Source organism: Lissotriton vulgaris, chromosome 2_1, assembly GCF_964263255.1.
Source record: "Lissotriton vulgaris chromosome 2_1, aLisVul1.2, whole genome shotgun sequence".
In the NCBI taxonomy this organism is placed as follows: domain Eukaryota; kingdom Metazoa; phylum Chordata; class Amphibia; order Caudata; family Salamandridae; genus Lissotriton; species Lissotriton vulgaris.
This window is the reverse complement of record NC_141687.1, coordinates 647,980,970-647,998,132: the sequence shown is the minus strand read 5'-3', so window position 1 is coordinate 647,998,132 and position 17,163 is coordinate 647,980,970. Positions and strand designations below refer to the sequence as shown.

The 17,163-nt window shown below is 46.0% G+C and overlaps 1 protein-coding gene across 1 annotated transcript in view; it reads left to right on the top strand.

The window, feature by feature from the left end:
* The window catches only part of VPS13C (vacuolar protein sorting 13 homolog C), a 2,437,235-nt gene that overhangs the window by 527,428 nt on the left and 1,892,644 nt on the right, over positions 1-17,163 (top strand). Inside the window, exon 23 of the mRNA XM_086955811.1 lies at positions 9,581-9,707. Within this exon, the coding sequence (XP_086811937.1) occupies positions 9,581-9,707 (127 nt within the window). The remainder of the gene's footprint in view (positions 1-9,580; positions 9,708-17,163) is intronic.

Below are 17,163 nucleotides of genomic sequence, written 5' to 3'. Positions count from 1 at the left end.
AGGAAGTCAACTACCAGAAGAGTTCCGAAGACTTCAGTGTGTTGTGCAGTCTCTCTTGTTTGTCGTCCCATTCCCCTTTCCCCCGTATCTGTGTCCAGCTTAGACTGGGTCCTGGGTTGGAGGGGAATTGGGAGCTAGCATCTCATCTCCTTCGTCGAGAACGTTCCTGCGGAGCTACAATTCAGTTACTGCTTCTGACAGACGCCTGTCAGCAATTGAAGCTAAATGTGCTGCAGGAGCGGCACACAAAGCTTCTAATGGTGTGGTTGTCCTGGGCTTCCAGCTTAAGTAGTTGGTCTTCCTCCTGGGCCAAAGGTCGTTTCAGGGAGTGCTACTCTTCACCCCGTGGTCAACGACAACGTTCCCAGTCTCCGTTGACATCACCCAGTAAGCAAAGTCACAAGAAATCATAGGCCAGAGCCTCTATTGCATCTTCGACTCGTGATATGGGTCACAAAGGTGTGTCTCTCATCCTAGTTCTGAGATTCACGCTTCAGCATCACTCCTGAGCCTCCCAGTTTTCCCTAGAGCCGGGGTAACCTGGAAGCAGATGCAAGAGTACTACCAGGCTGTCCATCTGGTCTTTGGGCCCTCATCTTCCTCTGGAGCACCTGCAGGCCCCAAGGAGGACGTAGGCGCCATAACTGCATCATCGCTGGCGGGTTCGCCATCGGTAACAGTTCCAGCCTTGTACTCTGAAGAGCCGATGTACGCTCCTTCGGGGCCACCAATGACAATTGGCTCTGGCGTGAAGATGGTTGCTGTTATGGTGCTGGTTGTTGCGGAGTCCATAGACTCCAAGCTAGAGTTGGTGTCCACTGTGGAGCCAGCTTTGCTGCACCTCTGGATATCTGCGCATATACTGGCAAACGTTTGTCCTCCTTTCCATGTGGACATCGGCACTGAGTTGCTTCGACGCTGAGTGATGTCTCCTCGACGCAGTTTGACGTCACCGTAACACCGTTTGACACCGTTTATGAAGCTGTATGCGAAGCCAGTCATTTCTTTGGAGGATCCACTAAGCCTGTTAAAGGAAGGTTGTCAGGAGATGACCCCCCTTGGAGCAGCCTGTGGCCCCTTCTGGATTGGGAAGCTGGGTGAAGTAAGTGGGCTAGATTTGTCCCCTGCTTCCTCCCTTTTGTCATCTCCTGGCCTTGCCTTGGAAGCCAGTACCTCTTTGGAAGAGGTTTTGAGGAGAGTGGCTGATGTCTTGCATCTTACTCAACCTACTGTGCAAAAGGCTAAAGACCCTCTTATTGAGGTCTTTCATCCTGGCCAATTGGGGATTGAGCCTAAGCTCCCTTTTTGTGAGGCACTTACTGCAATTTTTTGGGGGGCATGGGCAGCACCTTTGTCAGGTCTGCCAGTGGACCGCATCATTGACCAGACATACCGCCCTGCCCCTGTTGACCCTTATGGCCTTGTTAGACAGCCGACCCGCCACAGCTTTGTGGTCCAGACCATTATAGTGTCCCCTGAGATAGGGTACCGCCCCAATTCCCCCTTGATAAGGAGTCCAAGGTACAGGATTCTTGGGGGAAGCGGATTGTTTCCTCAACTAGTGTGGCTTTATGCTTCACTAATACTGTCTGTATCCTCAGACACTTTCGCCACACTTTGTGGGAATCTTCTAGCCAACTTTTACCCTTCTTCCCTGAGGCTAACAGGGGAGAGTTGCATCAATTGATTTCAGCTGGCCATCAGGCAGACAGACTGCTCATCAAGTGTGGAATTGATTCCACTGACTCCATTGGGCGGGCCTTGGCATCTGCTGTAGCATTGCACCAGCACGCCTGGCTCCGGGCATCCGGATTTTCGAAAACCGTACAGTCGGTCTTGAACAATATGCCATTTGATGGGGCTAATCTTTTTGGAGCTTAAGCGAATGCGGCTATACACCTGTTTCTGGCTAATCGGGGAGGGCCAGATTCTTTGGCTGTCTCCTCCTCCCATTGTTAATTTGTGTGGAAGGGGGTACTTGGTTCTGTGGGCGTCCCTCCTTTTTGCTTGAGTTGACTCAGTCCGTATGATTTTTACACCACTGATTCAAGTGTTTGGCTATGGCTTGTTTTGTTGCTCTTTGCAGACATGCTTTGTTGCGGGGGTTGAGGTTCCTCAAATCTGTTCGGGTCGGTATGATCCTTGATGCACTTGTAATATGGCCCTTTCCGGTCTTTTGCTTCCCTTTTATACATCCACAGTCGTAAATCTTTAAGTTGAGCAAAGGTTTATTTCCTGGCTCAACTGTTGTTGTGCTTGTGGTGTTGAAGTATTAAGAACTACTTCTTTCTTATTGGGAAAGAGTTTACCTCCGGTTTTGACTATGTTTGATCTCTGGATGGTCTTTGCAGCTGCATAGCTGTTTTGTCCTTTATTTTACTCTGATGGGGAGCTTAGTCTCAAGAGTTCATAGCTTTTATGGTATATGCCTTACTCTATGTGGAGTATAGGTTGGCTATTGTATGTTTACTATTTACGTATTCTAGTTGTTTGCTATTGGGTGGGTCCTTCTTGGACTATATTATATGCTGTTTAGGGGCCATTATGGTGGACTCATAGCCATTATTTTTCTTCGGATTTCGCTCTTGTCTGGTTTCTCTTAACCAGGGTATTTTGTGCATTTAGTTTTCTTTACTTTACGTGAAGCGGACAACATAAGAATTGAGTGTTTCGATATCGAACAACCATGAATGTATTGTTTGGAAAACAAGGGTTCATAGATCCCTCTTTTCTTGAAGGGCATAGGTAATTCCTTTGTTCAGTCTTTGAACACAGTGGTATAAGCTCAATACATTAGACTGTCTGAGAGGTAGTGTCTGAAAAGGTTAAGGCTGTTTTTAGACATGTGCTACATAATAGGAGCTCTTTTTGGGATAAGAAGGCTGTATTATTCTCCTACAAGGTTCCTGCATATGTTTTTCTGTCGAAGGTTAGATATTGCCGGTCTTTTTGTGGAATGTATCTAAATCTCTTTTTGGTACTTAAGAGTCCTGAGAATTCATGGCTGTTACTTCTTGAAGAAGGGTAAATTATATATATGTATTTGTTCACATATATATATAAGTACCAGTGAACTAAGAATCAAATTTTCTTTTGGATCACAAGTGCGATCGCATGTGTTTAGTGCTGGCAAGGGTTCTGTTTTACTGTGGGCATTATCTTAATGCCAGGTTACCTGTAGTGGTATATGTCACCTTAGGTGGGTTATTGGGTGCGGTACCTTATTCAGTAATATTATAAAGTATTTTTAACTGTTTTTCAGTTCTGTTTCGCCATTATCTATACTGTGTATTCACAGCTGTGTGCATGTGTTACATATGTTTGGATTTTTAAATAAAAAAAAAAACAGTGGTTTTAGTGTGAGATGCGATGAGTTACTTCTCTCTCCTCATTTACCTTTGGTGCCTTGAGGTTCCATGACTCGAGGTTATGTTCAGATTGCGGACCATGGCTCTTAAGGCCATGCAGGTACAAACTTATGTAGATCTTTGCGGTCCGAAAGGGGACATTGGCCGGCGAACATTTGCGAGTTGTCGGACCACTCAAGGATACCTGCCTCACACGTACATATATATATACACACAAACATCTTTGTGGCAAGATTTTATACATCTGGCATACTGATGGAGGCCTATACCAGATTTAAAGCTGTTTTGATGCATGCTGTAACCTTCGGGTGGTCATTTGGTCAAACTGATGTTCTTTATACCAGATAGGTATTGTGTTCTTCTTCTTTCTTGGTGTACAGATTATGTCTTCAGTTTTGTATTGAGGCTCATTCATTTTAGTAAAATGGGGATGAGTCTTGTGAGTCCTTCATTATGGATTTTATCAAAGCGATACTTCTCTGATATTTCTTGATTGAATTGAAGAATACGGATTACAAGGCGTTTTTTTGCCTTGTTCTTGGCCCTTTTGGTCCACGATGTCTCTTTCCTCCTGGAGGATAGGTAGTATCTGATAACTCTGATTAGCCACCTTTTCCTTTAGGGCTCGATTTTCTTTGGGACTATAGAGTAGTTTATCATTTACATATTCTGTGACAGTGATAATAGTTACTATTAAGAGCCAGGCTCTTTTCTTACGGTTCCTACCTACATTTAGTCAATTGTTGGTTTGATCGCCTGGTTCTCTTTAAGAACTGTTTAGGATAAGTTTTAATACTCCTCTCCGGTGGGTATAGCTATGGTATTTAATTCAAAGTTAAAGAATCTGTGGCTAGATGTCTCTATCGATGTACAAGTTACTTACCTTCGGTAGCTTAATATCTGGTAGAGACACAGTCTAGCCACAGATTCCTTAATGTCCTGCCCATCATCCCCACTCTGTGAAAGACATATGAGACGAAGGGTTGTACCCTGTATCAATGCTGGTTCATATACCGGTACTCACTACCTCACAGAATGATGACTCTCCAAATATTTTGTTGTTGTTCATGGGTCTTGTATTGGTATGGTCACCCCTTTCACTTTCATTGGTGAGTCGTTTGTAGAGTGGAGGGTGTTCCACTTTTTAAAAATGGTTCTGCCTCAGGGTGCAGGATTTCACATAGCTTAAGCATCGTTATTCAATGTTGTTTTTTTACCTTAAACCCTTTGGATGGTATTGGCATAACATTTCATGTTGTTTGTATTTGGTGTTTTAAAAGATTTTGATCGTTTTAGGGCACACTGTTTCTACAGCCAGTTTCAAGAGTGGCTTTTTCGACTAGTGCAGAATTTTTCACAGAAGAAGCGGACGTCTGCACACTGGATTGACTTATATTGCTCCATTGGCTTCATATCTGGAGATGCTGTCATCACGGAGCCATAGGACGCTGTCCCCGGCGCACAGATGTGCTACTGTAAAAAATTACCAGATGCAGACTGGCGCCTGGGGAGAATACAAAGTTAAGTAATCTATTGCTAGATTGTGTCTCTACCAGATATTACGTTACCGAAGGCAAGTAACTTGTACTTTAAAATATATATAAAACATATATAAAAGGAGGTATTATTTTTCTATTTTGGTTTTGGATTTATTCTTAGATCGTGTGTCTCATTTATTGCCTCGGTGAGTACAACAAATGCTTAGCACTACCCTCTGATACGCCCAACTGCTTGCACACACTACCACAAAAGAGATTGTTAGAAATATCTACTTTTGCCTATGTAAACCATTTAGGGGCCATCTGGACTCTCTGTACAGTGTACTTCGTTTTAGTGCACCATGTAGAGCCAGCTTCCTACAGCATCTTTCATGGATTCACATGCGACCTACACTCCTCTACTTAGAAGCTTCCCCTCATAGATCGAGATATTGATTCCCACTTGTGCTTGATAATCTTAGTCTCCTGATTGTTTATAGTTTAAATGTGGTCCCTTTTAAAAAAGGACATAGATAGACTATCAAACTGACTGCATTGCCATTATAGCCTATGATACTATGACATCCTGCTTTACTATGGTACCGTGGGACTTCCACTTCGGCTGGGAATGATTCAAGCATAGGAATCTGTGAAAGATTTCAATTCTGGAGAACTGCATTTACAGGTAAGTAACTAATTTTCTTATACATGAATAGGCAATTACCTGTTTCTTACACAATGGTCTGACTACCCCCTACTTATAGTCTGGAGCAAGGACTGGGAAGAAAGGGGGACCTGTGCACTTCAAGGGCCTGCTTTGAAGTCACCCCCACTTCAAAGTACCTACCAAGACAGTACACTACTAGATGTGTGAAGAACTCTGCCAGGAGAAAAGATTGCCATGCTACAAGGATTGCAACTCTGCTTGACTGCTGCTCTGGAAGAACTGTTTTTCTGTTTTGCTGTGCTCCCCTGCTGTCTGCTTATCTCTGACCTGCTGAGGACAAGGACTAGACTCAACTCACTTGAACCCAGAGTGACTCCAAGGGCTTGCTGGCTTGCCTCCTGATCTGAAGTCTCAGAGCCAACAAAAACTTCCTTCAACCCTACAACAGCACCTGGACTCTGCCATATGTGAGTCAGTGTTGCTGATCCAGTCCTGTGCCCTTGAAAGATGCCTTCTGCTGTACAGAAGCATCACATTTGATGCAGTGACATCTTTGCGCTGTTCGTAACCAATGCATTGCCCTTTGACTCCGACATAGGAGCGATCGACAAAAAACAGCACGGCTCGACAACGATGCAGCGCGTGCATCATGAAGGGGTTTGCCGACAAATCCTTCATCGTCTGCATGGATCGGAACAGACTCATTGAGTCTTCGATGTCAACGCTTGTTCCATCCAGGGTACTTTTTTAGCGTGGCCTGCACGAGTTCTGTAGCTGGCCTGCCCTCCATCGCGGTCGTCCTGAACTTTGGATATACTCTGGTTCATCGCAACCTCAAGTAACTCCTAAGCGCTATATTCTTTTAAGCTCTACATTTTGATTTAATCATTAAAAATACTTCACTCTGGTTCTACCTATTGCGTTTACATGTACCCAGGGCATGTAAATTAAATGCTACTAGTGGACCTGCAGCGCACATTATGCCACCCACTGCAGTAAGCCCTTTGAACGTGTCTAAGACTTGTCATTGAAGATTGTGTTCTCAGTTTTAAACTGCTATATCGTCCTGGAAAGATAAACCTCTTTCCAGGCCCAAATCTTCCTTTTTAATTCATATGTCACCCCTGGAGTAGCCCCTAAATAACCTGCCTCTTCCGTAGGATAGCATTGGGTTACCTTATTACCTTTAACAAGTGGTAACTTTCAATTGGGATCAGGTAGGAATGTCACATTTGGTGTTTGATGAATTGCAATTTAGATCTCTCTTTAATGGTAGATTTAGATTTTGAGTCACATTTCAGAAAATGCCACTTTTAGAAAGTTGACAATGTCTTGTCCTTACCAATTGGTGCTTGCAATGTGTTTACTCAGTCATGACAAGGTGTAACTGCCAGTTGATCTTTGTGTATTGAACCCAGACAGTGAAACAAAGGGCCATAGGTGTTGGCAGGATGGGCAATCACTGACTCGATGGGGGAAGCTGTCACCTTCCACACCTGCACATCACAAAGGCTCTGTCTGAGCACTCTCACAAAGGCTTCAACACCAGTTTATTGCGACCCCAGACAATCTGGGGCCAGGGCAGAGAGGCAGGAAATTCCAAGCTTCTCTGGGTATGGAAACCTCCAGAACCTTCTCCAACCTCAAAGTGGGCACCAGGTATGAATATGTAGCCCTCAGACCCAACTCTTCAGTATTCCTCTGGATCTCTGGAAGACTAAGGACTGCTGTACTGCTCTGCAAGAAGGACTGCTACTTTGCTACCCTGCTGTCCTGCTGTCCTGCTGTCCTGCTGCCTTGCTGCCTGAGTGAAAGGACTGGACCTATATTTGAATCCAGGACCACCAGAGTGACTTCGAGGGCTAGTTGACTTGCTTCCTTATCAGAGCCTCAGGGACAGAAGGATATAACCACCTTGAACCCAGCACCTGGACCTGCTGTGCCCTGCCCCCCCCCATGTTGTGCCACTCCAATCTTGGACCCATGGGAGTGGGCCTGAAGGTGCTCTGTCAGCCCAGCTGTATTCTGGTGGGCAGAACCGGTGCAGCACGACACATCTCCTCACAGCTCTGCTTCGGAACCACAGCTGGTGCAGCACATTCTTGATGCAGGCCTTCACATCACAAGCGCCTTATCGACAGCATCCTCGACAATGACATCCGACTCCGCATCGCAAGCCACACAACTTCTTCAGAACCAGCCGGTGCGCAATGCATCCTCAACACAAGACTTTGCGTAGCAAATACCTCATCAATGGCATCCTTGACGAAGATGAGGGAACTTGTTTTGCAGCTCCTCTGAACCACCTCTGCTTGACTCTTTCTCGACGCAGGATCTTGTAATGCTCGGCAGCCAGTATTTAAGGTTCTCTTGTTCAGTGAGCCTAACTTGTTCCTTGTATCCAGTCCACACTCCATCACTGTCAGCCTGAGCTTGTGACTTTTTCCTGGTCCATAGTAACCAGATAGCCACAGTTGGTGCTTTGTGTTTCTAGGTACTATTTCCACTTAAATCTTTAAAATTGCATATCTCTTGTTCTACTGATTTGATTTGTGTTGTGTTTTCACTTTATTACTGTTTGAAGTGCTGCATACATATTTTACACAATGCATCTAAGTTAAACCTGACTGCTTTTATGCCAAGCTACCAGTGGGTGAAGTATAGCGTAATTTGGGGTGTATTTGTGTTTCACCCTCAACCAGTAAGCCAATTTCCAACACAACCAAATTGATATATAATAGCAGAGATTAGTAACTAGAGGGACATATGGGGTTTTAAACTTCTGGCAAGAAATGTGCTTACTTGGTGCTCTGATTGAGAGTTGCAAAATCTCCTTGAGTCTCCTATGCAATTGTTCCTCATATGCAGCATATAAATATTAATCATATAGGAGTAGGTGGGGATTCTTGAGCAAACCACAATTCAAGTAATCCATCTTGATGCAGGCTGATCAAGTTGCTGACCTCCATTCAAGCTCTGAGAACAGGCAGTATCTAAAACAGTGTGCAAATTCATTTTCTGGCCCATCTGAGGGCATGTCCAGTGGTAAATGGCGTAACGTAAAATGACGGAGCCCCTCTGCAGAATGTGAAGAGGAGCCCTGATTCTTCCATATCTCAAAGATATTTATTGGCGAAGGGCGTAATGTGGCCTCCTGAAGTGATGGGCCCTCCTCTGCGCCACAGGGGCTTGCGTTACGCCCGTGTAGTGGTAGTGATATGAAGTTGTAGTGCTTTTTTTAATCTTGGTGAAATAATATACTGTTTGAGAAGAATGTTGAAGGTGCGAGTCTTTGACTGAGAGTACTGAAATATTTAGAGGTAATAATCTTGTTCTGGAGCACTGCAATGAATTTTAGGATCTTTTCAATAATGTTTGTATGCTCTTGTCATTCTGGTGTTCAAGGAAAAGCTCAGTGTAATGGATAACTCTGATACTCTAAATATAAAAAAATCTATGAACATTTTTATAGATTTTTTGTTTTTGAGAAAATGGTCATCTGGAGTAAGCACTGTGCTATTGAACTATATGAGGAGATTTTTGTACATTAGACTATTCATCCAACTTTTTGCCAAGATTCTAACAAATACTTAAAGGAGGTTACTCAGTATGTCTCAGGAATATATACATCTAATAAATTGTTCTCGATTAAGTACATAAGAATCGCAAAACTGGTGTGAAGACTAATGGGATCACTGATATTGCATAAAATGTATCACTGGGTCAGTGTGTATATTAAATAGCTTATATTACATTACATATGGAGACAGGAAATGCAAGAAAAAGAATCAATGTTTATGTTGTTCCTTTCCTTGATCACGAGCCATAGCAGTCATTTTGAACACATCTGCTGTTTTGAAAGTTTGGAATGTCAGTGTATTTTATAACTATCAGTGATGGGTATTGAAGATATCTGCCAAAGTTAATTTTTAGCACCAAGTAGACCTGTCTTGCCTATTAAACCATAGCCATATTCTTGCCGAACTATGCGAATGACTCCGATGTGATTAATGTTTAGTTTTGTTATCTATATTAACCATTTGTTATTGATCCTCATTTAATCACAGCTCAATAGTATAAATAAAGGAGCTAATCGAACTATCAGCATTTCATCTCTGGAAGAGCTAATGGATGAAGCATATGACAATTTCGATGTCAAGCTGAAAAGCGTGCAGTTACTTTTCAGCAGACCAGGTATAAAATGCATGTTTAAAACAAACTTTATTGAGTTCTTCAAAGTGAACATTCGTACAGTTAGCACCCATTTCGATACATAAGCATACCTGTGCAGTTAAGGTTTGCAAGTATTACAGTTATCGTCTTGTCACACAGTCGCCATTTCCTGGTTACAATGCATATAGTTATGCACCCTGTCCTATTCGCTTTGTATGTTTATGCTCTATGTGTTAACCGCATTCAATAATCATAACAAGTGGTACATATTACGATCATTCTCAATGCAACCACCCTGGATCCCTCGCACCCACCCACCACGCAGTTATCTAACTGGGCAACACAGTTGGTATCTGTTCTATTATACAGAGTAATCATCTATTGTATTCGTGTTAAGATAAACATGAGCAAGCAACACATTTCTATGTACATCTCGTACCAAGGTCATCACGTACATAACTTTGCTACTGTGAAACTATCACACCCTCTAGTTGGATAAGCTTCCATCCATCGAGAAAAAATGCACACAACAACCAAGATGTATCTCAACCCATTACACACCGGCATCTCAACAAAATCCAATTGGATCGGATTGAAAGGACCCCCCTGATCTGCCAATGTGGCGCAAGGCAACAACTGACACACCAATGACAATCTGCTTCTGGAATCACGCGAAACCTCGGATTAAGCCAAGTCTGCCTGAACAATCTCACCATTGCATCCCTTCCTACATGAGCTGCTCCATGAATTTTCCTTGCTGTTGGGCTTAACAGGCAATCAGGTAATACTGCCCTACCAACAGCTGAAACCCATATGTCACTTTCTCTTTTCTCACAACCTGCTCTGATCCACCCCGTATGTTCATGGTTGATAGCTTCTATTTGCAAACGCCTGACTTAATCCCATGTGTCTGCGACAGTTAACATCTTCCTGAGTTCTGTCTTCTCCGCACTCTTGCCAATGCAATCCTCTATGAAAATACATGCATCAGTAGCACAAAAGTGAGCAACTTTGTCTGCATATCTGTTCCCTGAAGTAACAAAGTGTCCTCCTCTTCCATGGGCTGCGCACTTAATAACAACCACTTCCCTTGGTAATTGTAATGCTTCCAGCAGTTGCTTCACATATTCCCCATTGCTAATGGGAGAACCGGATGATGTTAAGAACCCTCTCTGTGACCATAGCTGACCAAAGTCATGAACCATACCGAAACTGTACTAGCTATTGGTATAGATGGTGACTTTAATCTGTTCCGAAACTCGATTTGCATGGGTCAAGTCAATGATTTCAGCTACTTCTGCAGAGTGTACTCTCTGTAAACAAGCAGCTTCCACCACTCCAGAAATGGTACACAGAGCAAAGCTGTTCTCAAATTACCTTCATTGTCTCGTAAGCATGAACTATCAACAAAAAGTTCTTGATTGGAATCAGACAATGGCTCTTCAACAATGTCAGGTCTCGGCTTGGTACAAAGCTCAGTAACATCGGGACAGTCATGGTCTTCATAATCTTCTCCATCAGCATTTGAAACAGGTAACAAGGTAGCAGAATTTAACACAGAACAATGATTCAGGGTCACATTCCTGGTAGAAAGCAAAACCTGCTCCTATCTTGTCACCCTGTTATTAATCAAATGATGTGTTTTGGTTCCCATCATCAGTAGCTCAACTGAATAGGGTACATATACAGTAAGTGGATGGCCCATCACAATGCTCTCACATCATTCAATACTGACACCTGTTGCAACAACGGATTTGAGACATCTGGGCAACACTGAAACTACAGGATCTAATGTAGCTGAGAAATAGGCCACTGGTCTACAGACACCTCCATGTGTCTAGGTGAGTACAGAAAGAGCACAGCCCTCTCGCTCATGACCAAATATTGAGAATATCTTGTTGTAATCAGGCATTCCCAAAGCTGGAAGGCAACATAGGCACTCTCTCAACTCCAGGAAATCAAGCAAGCAGTCATGATCCCAAGGTTCCCGATCACACACATCCTTGTGGGTCAGCATCTGCAAAGGCTTTGGCATCAAGGAGAAATTAGGAATCAATTGTCGGCAGTAGCTAACCATGCCCTAAAACATCCCGACCTGTTTCTGGGTATCAGGCGGATTCATTTTCATGATTGCCTCCACTCGCTCTGGTGACAACTTCCTTTTGCCTTGTCCAATTCTATGACCCAAATACTGTACTTTGTTCAGACAGTACTGAAGTTTACTCTGAGACACCTTATGCCCATTGTCAACCAGATGGTTCAGTAAGGCGATAGTATTTCCCTTACAAGCCTCCCGTGTCTCAGATGCAATGAGGAAATTATTTATGTACTGGGTTAGCACTGAGTTTTGGGGTAGAATCAAACTCTCAAGGTTCTTTTTACAGTACCTCGTTTAATATGGTGGGACTTTCAGTATACCCTTGTGGGATACAACACTACGATAAGACACGATTCTCCTGACGGAAAGCAAGTACAAATTGTCATTCCTCGTGCAATTGAATGGAGAAAAATGCCTGTGATACTTTCAGCCTTGCAAGGAATCTGAAACAGGATCACAGATGGATTCGGTATCACAGGACAACATGGAATCACAATGCTATTGACCTTTCTAAGGACTTGAACAATGCAATATTTCCCGCACTGTTATGATTTGTAATGTACCCCAATATAGAACAGGGTAGTCACCTAACCTTTCACCTACATTTTGCCTGCCATTGTACTACATAACTGTTTTGGTATTGACTTTTTACCTAGTTAGGTACGGCATAAATGTAGTGTGATTTTCCCCAAAAACTAGACTACTTTATTATGCATAAGGATTCTCAGAATCACAGCAGAATTACCATCTTCTGCATAATAACTATGTATAAGGGTCATGCCTTTCATCATACTCTACAGATATTACACAGCAAGATAGAACCCCTTAGGGTACCTTTTGGGTATACAAACACCATATCTTTGCTGGAGCGGCAGAGGAGAAAAGACTTCCATGCTGACACACTGACCCGAGACTCTGAGGACCCAGCACGCAGACACTCCAGCACACAGTGGTCTGACATCCCTTGCGGAGTGGCCTTCTTGAGACCAAGACAGGGTCCTTTGTTTTCTCACATAAGGTAATGGGTTGGTTTTATCCTAAGGGGATTCTTGACTCCACACCTACATACATGCTAGGTACGTTTAAGTACATCTAGTTAGGGTTAGCATCGTAGGAGTACTCATTATTATTGTCATGCCTTTATATACCTGCATATATCCATTGTTTAAGCACTATGGTAGAAATCTACCATTCATTTACTCTGTTGGTGCTCATAATCATTTGTATCTGTTTCTGTCCTATTGTTGTTGCAGCACACATATTTTACACGAGAATGACTCTTGTTCAATAAATGCTTATTATAATCGTCCCCATTGTTTATTCCGTGTATCTCTCTGAGACAAAGTGAGCACGAGTGACTGAGCGAAAAGTACAGTACTCTTTCCATGATCAGTGGCTTCAGCTAGATGCTAACATCGATTGCTGTCAATTTTCCACATGGGGACCTTTAGAAAGCTCAGGGTGTTAGAAAAAACTATGCAAATTTGATGTGGGTGCCCTATGTGGACAAAACGTTACAGGGGCCCTAAGCTCTAAGTACCCCATATAGCCCAAAAATGCTTAGCATGGGGGTGGGGGGGATAGGCCTAGCAGCGAAGAGGTTAAGAAGATCCTGAGGCTTTCTTTCCATATACTTTTGTATGATGGTGTAGTTACACTTTCCTATTGAGAGGCTGGGTGCTCTCTGTCTCCTTGGGGACGTTTTCTCTCTCTATTCAGCAATTGCTCTTTTTATGACTTATTGTCCTTTTAGGGTTCAGATATATTGATTGGGTTTACGGTCAGATTTTGGTTCATTCTAGCATTCCCTGCGGTCAAACAGTCCAACTGGATATCTTTTTTTGAGATTTTTGTGGGTTGGTTTATACTTAATTTTGACCTATCAGGCCAGGTGTTGTCGTAAGTGCTGGCTGTTGCCAAGGTTTCATTTTCCTGTGTTTTCTCGTAGGCTGATGATAGTAGCAGCCTCTCAGGATACTTTTGGTTAGTTGGCATTATTTTAATGCTAAGTCACCCAGGCTGTGTCGTTGAAGGTGTGATCTTCCTTTCTTTTTTTCTATTTCATTTTTCTATTGTTTAGGTATCATTACAATTCCCTAGGGGGTGTGGCTTGGGCGCCGATGGTGAAGGTCGCCTAAGCGCTCGGCTCCGCGATCGAGCCTTGAATTATCCTGCATAACTGCCTCTGGTCACCCCCAGAGCACCCTATCAGCTGGGGGAAGGGACTCCCCCACCGAAAACCTGCCGATCAAAGTCTAATTGCCCCCGTGGCTCTAGAGGAGACCGCTGCCAAGTTGCCCAGGGTGCTCCGGCGAGCGAAATCAACATGGCGGCTGCTGATCCGCATTGCGCCCACTGACGGCCGGAGATCGCGGAGGACACTGCGGTGCCCGGAGCGCCTGCCTGCTGCCACTGAGGAGCTGTGACCCGGGGGGTACACCGGGGGACTTATGGAACACGCCACGGCTAGCCGCCGGGATTCCTAGCAGACGACCTTACTGCCGACGGCACATAGAACCTGTGACGGGCTTCCGCCCCGCGGCCGGTGCAACAGGCTTGTCACCGCGGAGACCCGCTTGCATCACCGGCGGGCAACACACGGAGCGGAGAAGGCTGGGGCAGCGGCGGAGGAGCTCCCGACTCTAGGGGAGTGTCCCACCCATTCCCCAGCCCAGCGGGACGACGGTGAGTGCCTTCTGCCCCCCCTTCCCCCCTGCCTGAAGCAGAACTGTTCGGCAGCCTACATAGGGGGGAGCGTGTCCACACTCCAGCCGCGGTGATGGTGATCTGTGCGAGGGCCGCTGTTGGCACCGTCCCAACTCCCGAGTTCCTCGGATGTCCTGCGGCTCCGGCGCCGATTGCAGCAGTGCTATATGTAGAAGGGACTACTTGAGTGCCAGAGACCACACACTGCGAGGCTGGAGATCTGGCTGTGAGGAGGTTGCGGCCGAGTGCTGTGGTGATGCCTGGGGATCTCTGCTCTTGATTCTGGCCTGAAGTGGTGGTGCTGTGGGCTGGACGCCGCACGCTGAGTGTGCTGCCATTGCGGTGGGACACGAGGTGGCGTACTGCTCCCGCGGAGGTGAGGTGGAGAGGCCGTGCACCAGAGCGGGGACCTTGGAGAGTCTCAGACGTCCAGTACGCGCGGAGACACAAGGACTCACGACCCGAGCTGGAAACCTGAGGCGATTAGGGAGACCCAGAAGTGTACACTGCTGTGGGCAAGGCCAGAGTGAGGTGGCACAGTGCCTCTGTCGGGGGACCACGATTGGGATGGTGACACCCGCCTGAGGGGCTGATTTGACCGCGGCACACCACCAGAAGTGACTTGTGGATTGGGTCTGGCCGTGATCCGTGGCACGGGTGCTCGACTCTGCCCAGATTGCTGCCTGGAGAAGAAGGGGCTCAATGACCACCACTTGGAACCTTTACCCCTCATTGCTTCTGAAGGCCCATATAAGCGTTGCGCGGGAGACGAGTCACGCACGGACACGAGATCATACATTTGGGTGCACCGAATTGCATGGCCCACCCAGTCTTCGGGCCCTGTTACCCGATCCACCTTGGTGGGGGTGGACACCTCGGCGCCACCATGGGTAAACTCAAGGGGAACAAGAGTGGTGCACAACCCACATCGGATACCAAAGCATCGGACAGGGGAGACCACACTGACCCAGGACTTTCACGGGATCCTCAGCTGCAACAGCAGCTGGATAAAATCCTAATAGCAATAGTGGATACCCGCGCAGCGCTACTACAGGACATTGCGCAGGTAGCTACAGGGTTGGGTCTCCTGCAGGCCGATCATGGCAAATTATCGGACAGAGTTAAGCAGATGGAGGACACTGTCCACACCCTTGAACCAGCACACAAAGATCTCACGTCCACTGTGACCAACGTGCTGGACCGTGATGACGCACTGGAGAGACGAGCTGAGGAGGCCGAAGGGCGCAACCGCCGGAACAACATCAGGGTAGTAGGTTTGCCGGGGAATGTGGAGGGACGAGATATGGTTCGTTATCTCGAAGACTGGCTCTGACAGTGGTGGCGCCGGAGGGCCTGTCCCCTTTCTACACTCTTGAACGGGCGCATAGGGTCCTGGCCAAGCCACCGCAACAAGGACGCCCCCCGCGGCCAGTGATCGCAAGACTATTACATTACCGAAATAGGGACCTACTACTACAGAAGGCACGAGTCAATGGCCCATTCCAAGTGGAGAACAGTAAAGTTAATATATTCCCGGATTATACCTATGAAACACAATGGCGAAGATCCACTTTCTTGGGGGTCAAAAGAGAACTGAGAGCCGAAGGCCCGCAATAATCTCTCCGTTTCCCGACTAGGTTGCGAGTCATAGTAGACGGAGCCACTAGATTTTTTGACACTCCGGACGACGCCTGTGCCTGGCTGGAACTGTACAAATCTAGCAGGGATGCCCTCGAACACCAGCCGAGATTGGGAGCCGATCAATTGACACAGCGGAAGTCTCTGCGAATCCGCAACAGGCAGAGAGGACTGAGGAGACCGCCACTTTCTGAGGCAGTCGCGGAGCGAAAGGAGGCCTTGGAGATGGTGATTGCCTTATCTGGTCAGCGGAGCCCCCCACGGCAGGAGGAGGCGGGATCCGAAAACGCCGGCGACCGCTCGGACACTGAACAGTCGGAGTCGGACAGTGTGCTTTTGCCTGTGATAACCCCGGCGACGGCGAAGGAAATATTGGACGAGGGTGGAGTAGCACCGGGTGAGCTGTAAGAGTGCGGTGAATGAACAATGATGGTCACATTCCTATGTTCTGATTGGGCGAGCGTGATTGTATAAGTGGGGGGATTACCATTGAGATGATTCATTGTTTATGGCTGGGGTTCCGTTCTAGATGACTAAACAACTCATAGACCCGGAGGGGAGGTTTATGGCGGTAGCGGGGTGACTGCATGGTAGGGATGTTGCCTTCTGTAGCATTTATGCACCGAACGTCGATCAGATGGCTTTCCTGGGGAGGTTATCTGGGTCCCTGGCGCAATTCCTAGTCGAGCCGGTAATACTGTGGGGCAAGTTTAACTCGATCCTCGATGTGGCCCTTGACAGATCACACCCCACCTTGGTTGATTCCCCGATACACCGCATAGCTAAATATAGAATGGAGTGGCAAGACGCCTGGCGCGCACAGCACTCCCAAGACAGAGATTGCTCCTTTTTTTCTAGTATACACGAGCTTCATGTGAGGCTGGACGCAATACTGTGCTCTCCAACGGTACTGCCGGCGATTCTGAACACTGAATATCTATCGAGAACACTTTCGGACCACAACCCTTTATTATTTACCATGCGGTGGTCCCCCGGCGCTTCGAGTGTCCCTACTTGGAGACTGCGACCCGAAAC